This window comes from Corvus moneduloides, chromosome Z (genome assembly GCF_009650955.1).
Source record: "Corvus moneduloides isolate bCorMon1 chromosome Z, bCorMon1.pri, whole genome shotgun sequence".
Taxonomy (NCBI): domain Eukaryota; kingdom Metazoa; phylum Chordata; class Aves; order Passeriformes; family Corvidae; genus Corvus; species Corvus moneduloides.
Genome location: NC_045511.1, coordinates 26289535 through 26297743, shown reverse-complemented (window position 1 = coordinate 26297743; position 8209 = coordinate 26289535). Strand labels below are relative to the sequence as shown.

At 49.3% G+C, this 8209-nt stretch overlaps 1 protein-coding gene across 1 annotated transcript; it reads left to right on the top strand.

Moving 5' to 3' along the window:
• Positions 1 to 5720: 5720 nt before the first annotated feature.
• On the top strand, positions 5721 to 7555 carry LOC116438122 (serine/threonine-protein kinase PAK 1-like). The gene is made up of 2 exons (XM_032096778.1): positions 5721 to 6023; positions 7377 to 7555. Exons 1-2 carry the CDS (start codon positions 5817 to 5819, stop codon positions 7464 to 7466), a joined length of 297 nt encoding a protein of 98 aa, XP_031952669.1. The 5' UTR covers positions 5721 to 5816; the 3' UTR covers positions 7467 to 7555.
• The last annotated feature ends 654 nt before the right edge of the window (positions 7556 to 8209 follow it).

The window sequence follows — 8209 nt, the reverse complement described above, 5'->3', positions numbered from 1 at the left end:
GCAGCAAGAAAATAGGGAGGGTTAACACACTGGATGTTGACAGTAAAGAACCCTTGTGGGCCCACTTGAACAATTTCTGGTGTAACACAAATGTCAGCTGGTGAATGTACAACATCTTTTAACACAAACGATACAGTCTCTCAGATTCTCGCAACTCACGACGATTCTCTGGGGTGTCACCGAGTCCATTTGAGTTGCAGTGGTCATGGTAACAATTTTCCTGGTGGCAGTTTCTTGATTCATTCCCCCATGTGGCCCTGCCAATCCATGTGGTCCTGTCAGTTTTTTGGCGGCATCCCATCGGCGGCAGGTGATGTCATTTGCCCTGGGGAGACAGCTCAGGAACCCTGATTAATTGGAGCCGGAGTGCTGCAGTTTCGGCTAAGTGCCCTGGTTTGCCACACCTGTGACAGACCCAATTAGCATTTCTATTGCCCTGAGATGCTGTTGCATCAGCAGCGGCTGCAATTTCTATTAAGTTTTTCCCCGTTTTTAAATTTGGCTGATGAATTGGCACCAATGTCGTGCAAGCACGAATCATTTGACTTAAGGTCGGTGGAGGTTCGAATGGAAGACCCAAAATCACTCTTTTACAAGCATCATTGCCATTAAACTTTGCAATTTGCGTTATAATATGCTCTCTTGTTTTCGGATCTTCCACTTGTTTTTCCGCTACGAGCCTCAGTTTATCTACAAAATCAATAAATGGCTCATTTTGCAGTTGCCGAATGTCAGTGTAGTTCAATTGAGGTGCTAATTTAGGGGGCATCATTAAGAACGCTTGCTGTGCTGCTTGCTTTACAGCATTCAGGACTGGCTCTGGTGTATTTTGAGCCTGGTTCTGGGGCTTGGCTAATGACCCCTCACTGGTAAGGTGATCCATAGAAACCCCCGCATTGTTTGGATCCTGCAGTAAAACAAGGAGGACCTCTCCCAGTTGCTTTCTCCAACCTTCTTCCCACATTTGAAACTTGGATGGGGAAAGCAAGTAGGAGAAAATGCTTTTGAGGTCATGTGGCACAATCACTGTACCGGTGAGAGTTATCTTAAGAAGGGTCTTAAAATACTGACTCTCCCTCCCAAATTCTTTCTGGGCTTTGCAAAGCTCTTTCAGCCCTGCAGAATCAAAAGGTTTCCATGTGGGATTATTGCCAGTTCAATCATACGTTACAAGAACAGCAAAGGGATAGGAAGGGGCTGAGGAGACTCCCGGACCTGATTCCAAGATGGTTCCAGTTTCTATCCCGTGGGAACCTGAAGGGGGGGGGGGGGGGGGGGGGGGGGGGGGGGGGGGAACCAGGAAGTCCTCCACAGGGGGCGGGGTTGGAGGACCAGGAGGCATGGTCACAGGATGGGCGGGGATTCTCAATGCACGGGGCAGTACCCAATGCATGGGAGGAACCCTATGACATCACATCTGGGGGAGGGGATAGGAAAGGGTTGGGGGTAAGAGGGTGAAAGGGCCTGTGGGAAGAACAAGGGGGGGGGAGGGGTGAACTGGGCCATGTGGTCAGCGCCATTGTTCAGACACGTGGAGTGGGGGGTGGACAATGGCAAACAGCATTTAAAACAGTTTTCTGGGCTTACAACTGGGGAAGAGGGCGAGGGATACGGGGTTTGGGAAGAGGTCGAGGCAGCTTGGCCAGGGCTACCCCGACAGGGTGGCTGAAAAAACCGAGAGGGGTCAGAGAGAAGGTAGCAACTCTGTGCCTCTGGGCATATCACCCCATTCAGTTTTTCCAACAAAGGGGAAGTGGGATGAGGAGCAGGAGGGGAGGAAGGAGGGATACAGGAAGAACTTCAAGGGGATTTGTGCTTTTCTTTTACTTTCTGATCCATTTCATGCAAGTCCCGAAGGACTAGAACTAGAGGAGAGAATTTTTCTCCAGAGGAGTCCCCATTTCGCTTTAAATCAGTAATCTTATCCCCCACAGCCTGCCAGAAGGCAGGAGATTTTAAATTTGCAGGAGACACTTGAGGAAGGTAAAAGAAAAGCCAGCAAACAAACTGTTTTAACAGATCCTTTGAAAATTTAAAACCAGTAACTGAAAGGAATTTCGCAACTTGGAGAAAAACCTCTCTTTGAAGCTGAGAGAGTTTTGATCCCATCTCTGTCTCGGCACTTCTTCCGCCCACCACCTGAAAAAAGAAAAAAGAAACAAAATGTCATACATGAACTCCCTAATTAGCTTGGTCTTTGCATGTTAAGTGTTTTGATTAGTTAATTTTGGGTTACACAACTTTAATCGAGTGTTAATGTTCACCCATCAGTCCAGGTACAAATATCAAGTTCTGCTATTAGTGTTTTCACTTGTTCAAAGCAGTTTATCTGCACCAGTTCCAGTTAAAATCCCCTAGTTAAAAGTGTCCCAGTTAAAATTCCTTTTCCAACTTTAAAGAGAGTTGTTTTTCTCATGTTCTCTGTATACTTTTGCAAATGTTTTAAGATATGTTGGATGTAGTTTAATATTTATTTTAAGGGTTTCTACTTTGCTCAGAACCAGCTCCAAACCCCAGTTTCTAACAGCCAACAGCCAGTTTTAGACCTTTAGCCGTTGGTTTGTAAGTAAGCTCCATGGCAACCTGAATCTTAATAAGGACATGTTACCACTCTTACTCCAGCTGCTACTACCCCCCTGACAACGACGAGCTATTGGTAGACAGAGATAATCTGTCAAAAGGGAAGCACCAATCACTTAGGACCAAAGGGGTGTGCCATGGGCGGTCCGTGGGCGGACTGGGGTGGAGCAAGGGTACTATAAAATAGTGAGTCAGCCTCAGAGCAGGAGCAGACCAGTGGAGATTTAGCGGTAGTGGGCACCAGTGCTGGGCACTTAAGCCTTACTCCTATTTAGGAGCTTTCAATAATTTTTCTCTGGCTTTTGGGTTAGCTAAAAGTCAGCCCAGCACTGCAAGTTTTCCACCGGAGGTCCAGTGCTGTCTAAGCCCAAAGATCTCTAATCCCTGCGTTCCCGGAAATACCTCTTGAGCCACTAGGATCCCAAATTTAGATATTTTCCTGATTTTTATAATTTTTCAATTTTTGTGTTTTAATAAATTATTTTAATTTTTCTAAGAGTTGTCTCGTTCTTCACACAAAATATCAGGGACCAGGGATACTCACACAGTTTCAGAAATCAGCACAAATTTGTCCAGTCCCAAAGTAAAAAGCACAGGTTGGGTTTTCTGAGGCACGGCTGCTCTCCAAAGTCAGTTCAGTGCAGAATGAGTGGGAGTTAGCAGCCTCCTTTCAGGGCACCGCTCCTAAAACAGAGCAGACCGCTCCAAGAGGTGTTGGCAGTCCAAAGTCGCTTCTTATCGCTGTCCACCGACAGCCACGATGTCGCAGGGATCCACTCGTGTGAGCCCCATGCTTGGTGCACCAACCTAACAAAGTTCTTGCTGCTCGAGGCATGAGCTCTGGCGTGCCCCAGGTCAGAGAGAGTCCAGCTGCGTTACTTCTGCCCGTCGCAGAAGCAACTTCGGCATCAGGCAAAGAGCTGCTGGCTGAGTTAGCTAGCTGGCTTCTCGGCAGAGGAGACATGGCAGGAGCCGATGGTATCAGCTCACGTTAGCTCGGAGACAAAGGAAGAGAGAAGCTGTTCTGGTTTGGCTCCTAACAGATTTATCCTTAGAAGTTTTGCAACCCGAACGAGCTCGGAAGGGATGGAATGCGATGGGATCCTCCCCGAGGCTTGTCCGCAATTTTATAGAGTTTGAAAACGGCGGGGAATGGGGAAAACAACCAATGGGTTACAAGCCAGGGGGAAGATAAAATTTAACAAGAACCACTGGGGGAAACCGAGAGGCGGGAGTTATAACAGAGAACCAGTGAACAACCGAGTAACGGAGAATTTTCCCGAACCACGGGAGGCGGCTTGGACCCGGGCACTGCCCAGGGGATTGCGGCTTAGGCTTCTGAGCCGCCCATTGACCCACCCTCTGAGTCTGCCTCTTCGGGAAACTCGATCCAGCGGATGAGCTGGTGTAGTGGTTTGGTCCAAATACTCATTACTATTTACCTTCTGTGAGATAAGAATTAGGAGAAATGCAAAGCAGGCACCAAACTTGAAAGAATATAAAGAAATTTATTAACAAACCTAAAAGAGGGAAAAAGAAAAAAATAAAATCATACCACACTTTCAGAACACTTCTCCTCCCCCCCACCTTTCTCCCTTCTCCCACTGACAATGTAAAAAGACAACCCTTGAGATGTTCCGTCTGTTTACCACTTCCATAATTGTTCAGTCCATTTAGGAAGAGAAGTCTCTCTTGCCCATGCTATGGAGAAATTATCACAACGAGACAGCTGCCCGGGTTGGTTCTCTGCTCACATGTGAGTCCCTTCCCCCACCTTGCAGCTTTTCCCACAACTGCTTTTGAGGGTCCACTCTTGAATTACTGGGGTACAAATTTAAGGTCGAGCCATTCAGAAACAAAAGTTCTCTTCACCCATCTCTGGGAGGATTTCATCTCTAAGAATAGAGGTCCTCCTCCTTCCCTGGGAGCAAAGGGTCCTCCTCATCTTCATCTCTAGGACTGTCTCTGGGAGCATTTCTAGGAACTGAGGTCTTCTCCTTTTCCATTTGGAACAAAAGTCCTCATCACTTCCATCTCTCCCTGTTCAAATTTCTCATCAAATTACAGCTGCTTCAGCATCTGCCTATCTCAGCACAGGCACTTTGGCTCACAAGTACAAGTTGAACGCTCCACCCCCCATGCCTTCATGAAATTAGAACAGGTACTCTGATACATCATAGCTTTACAACAGAATTTCAGGTTTAAGCATTTCCTCTTTCTTCTCCCTCAGGTTTTCAGCTCTTCACAGCACTAAAAGGGTTAATCTCACCTCAGCCTTGCAGCTGGAATTTTGCTTATCGCTGTTGGTCACATGATCTTTTGCCGGACAGCAGGGCAGCTTCAGCTGAATCTTGGCCACACTGGAGAGAGGGAGCCGGGCCGCTCCGGCTGCCCACAGCAGGGTTATGGGGGGGTTCCGCAGGTGGAACAGGGCCCATCGGCTCCAGGATGGCCGTGGCCCAGCCCGGCCTGGCCCGAGCAGGGCCTGGGCTGGGCCCGCTGGGCCCCCGCACAGGGCCCACAGGCACCTGTCCCAGCACCGGAAACGAGAGAGGGCTCTGCTGGGGTGTGTCTATTCTTAAGTGTGGATCGCAGAGGCCGCAATTTTAAGTGGCTTAAAGAATTGTCCATATTCAAACTGGCCAGCTGATAGGTTCTGTCAGGTCACAGAGGAAGCTGTAAGCACCCCTTTGCAAGAACATCACTTCTGGGATTATGTTTTGCTAACCCATGACAGCTGGGATTGATTGGCATCATGCTGCCCCAGCCCCGTAGTGGGCTGGGTCACACCAACAATTTCAAATGTTTGTTTCCTTACCTGAGGAAAATCTGATGGATTTCCTTTCTTTTCTTCCAATTACCATTGTTTTCAAGAACAGGATAAAAAGCTTGATGAGTTTTGTTTAATGGAAGCTGTGCTTAAGGGACCAACAAGCACTGCAGAAATCCTTTTCATGTAATAATCCTTAGAGATAGTATAGATAGTTAGTATAGCAAAGTCCCTCTTCCAAACTGCCTGTCAAGCTGGTGTGAATCCTCAGAGAAGCAAAACGTGCTTCTGCTGACGTAGTTGCCCCTAACTAGGTCAGCCAATCAAATCAGCTGCCAAGGCAGGATCTGCTGACTGTTAGAAAAGCTGCAGCTGCTTTGGGGTTTGGGTTTTTTGTTGGTATAGGAAAGCCATCTCTGCTTCTCTGCCAGGGCACAAACTGCCACTGCACAGTGGAGCTTAAGTAATGGGCTCTGGGAGAGTATTTACAGATGTGAAAGAAGCAGGTGGAGCCTCATGTTTCCTTTTTCTCCAGGCTGAACTCCTGTTAGCCACAGGAGGGACCCCACAGCTGCGGCAGCCCAAGCTATTCTCGGCTTCGCTGCGTGACTTCCTGAGCTGCTGCCTGCAGACAAACGAGGAGTGGCGCTGGTCTGCCAAGGAGCTCCTGCAGGTAAAATGCAAAGGGGCTGCAGGTCAAACAGTGTCCGAGGATGGGCTCCTCCTCCACTGAAGTCCAAGGCATCAGATGAGTCCTCCTGACCTCCCTCTTGGTGCTTTTCAAATGACAACAGTGAGGAATCCTAGACTGGGCTGGGCTGGCAGGAACCTGTAAAGGTCATCTGGTCCAAGCACCCTGCAATGAGCAGGGACAACTTTAAAGAGATCAGGTTGCTCAGAGCCCCTTCCCACCTGACCTGGAATGTTTCCAGGGATGGGGCACCTACCAGCTCTCAGGACAATCTGTGCCACTGTTGCACCATGCTCAGAGTAAACAAAGTATTCCTTACACCTAATCTGACTCAATCCCCTTTTTGTTTAAAAATATTACCCCACATCCTATTGTAACTGGCCCTGTTTGAAAAGGTGTCCTCCATTTCCTCAGAAGCCACTTTGAAGATTTGGAAACTTACAATAAAGTCTCAGTGGGGCCTGTTCTTCTCCAGGCTGAATAACCCCAACTCTCTCCACATGTCCTCAGAGGAGAGGTGCTTTGTCCTGATTGTTTCTGCCGCCCTTTTTTGTGATTTGGCGGGGTATTCAGTTCTATCTGATGGCAAATGTATTGAAGTAGAGCAATGCGGGGTACAGATGCTTGAAATGGTGGTGGAGGAACCCAAGGAAACCAGTCCCAGCCCAGTGGTCAGAGATTTGGCTGTGGGAAGGAGGGGCTGGGGGAGGCTCACTGTGAGCCTCTGAGGGGCCCTGGCTTGTGCCCCCTGCCCCACTCTTACAGGTTTCTGCCACCCAAACAGGGAAGCTGAGAGGGACTTGTCACAGCCCCATCTGCTGCCTGGAACGGTCGAGCAGATGGGAACTGGCCCAGGATTACTGTCAGGCTGAGTGGCAGAGAGGGAGCTGCTGGACTCCCTGCCACTTGGCCGTCCCTGCTGGGAAGGAAGGTGCCATCCAGCACAGGAGGGGCAGGGGATGGAAAGGTAGACACTGCTCTGTCTCCCTGTGGAAATTAGCACAGTGCCGTCTTTCAAAGAGAGGGACCTATGTGAGGCTTTGGAGTTTCCTGAAAGGAAGAAACCCCGGGGACAGAAAGCACCATTTCTAGAGCACTGGCAGGGCAAAAATGCCAGCAAGATGAAGACACCTGGATGAGTGGATGAGTGGGATTCTGGGCCAGGTTTGCCTGTGATGGCAAGGTCCTGCACATGAAGATGGAGGTGCAGATGGTCCCATCAGTCCTCGTTCAGCATCTTTCTAGGGACCTGAGGAATCCTGATTGAGCCTGTGAAGCCCTGAGCTTGGAAAATCATGGCTCTTTTTTCTTTGTTGTTTTTTTTCCTTTGGGCAGCATCAATTTATAACATCAGTCAAGTCTGTGTCCAGCCTGGTGCCACTGATTATTTCAGTGAAGAAGAGGAAGGAGGAGGAAAGACTGTGACAATCACGTCAGAACCATTTATTCCAAAACCAGCCTGGATTCAGATTGTAGAGTGGTATTCTGAATAAATAAAGTTTCTGAAACCCCAACTCATCTGTAAGATTCCTTTCTTTCTCACCCTGTGATTAAGCTCAACTTTTCCTTCTGAATTGTCAGTTGTTCCTTAAAGGTGGAAAGTGACACTTACGGCTTCTTTGGTGTGGTTTGTAAGTGGGGCAGGCTCTTCTTCATTCATCCTCTCCAGACCACACTGCCTTTGGAATACTGGCCGGTTTTTGTCCAGCCATTGTGCTTGTAGTTGAGGCAGGAAGGGCAATGGCATTTGCAGGCAAAACCAGAGGAGGAGTGCTGCAGCCAAGACATCCTGTGCAGATGCAGGCGTTCAGCTGTGACTCGAGAGCATTGGGGTTCCTGCCACTTGGATTTGGATCCCTAGGTGCAATCTCTTTGGCTCGGGGAGAGTCTTGCTCAGCTGAGAAAGCAGAAAGGTCAGCGAGGGTGCTCTGAAAGGTCTCGTCTGATGCAGAGCTGTCGGCGACCGTGAGGTGAGAGCGGCCCGGCCTTGCCCAGGCCGGAGCCCCAGCAGAGCCCTGGCAGAGCCCAGAGCAGCCTGAGGCTCGGCAGAGGCAGGCTGGCAGGAGGCCCCTGTAGCTGCAAGAGGCAGCAGCCTGGCACTGGGTGCCTCTTCCGGGGAGCGGGCACATCCTCCCATCTCAGAGCCAAAGCGGCAGCTGGCTGCCCCC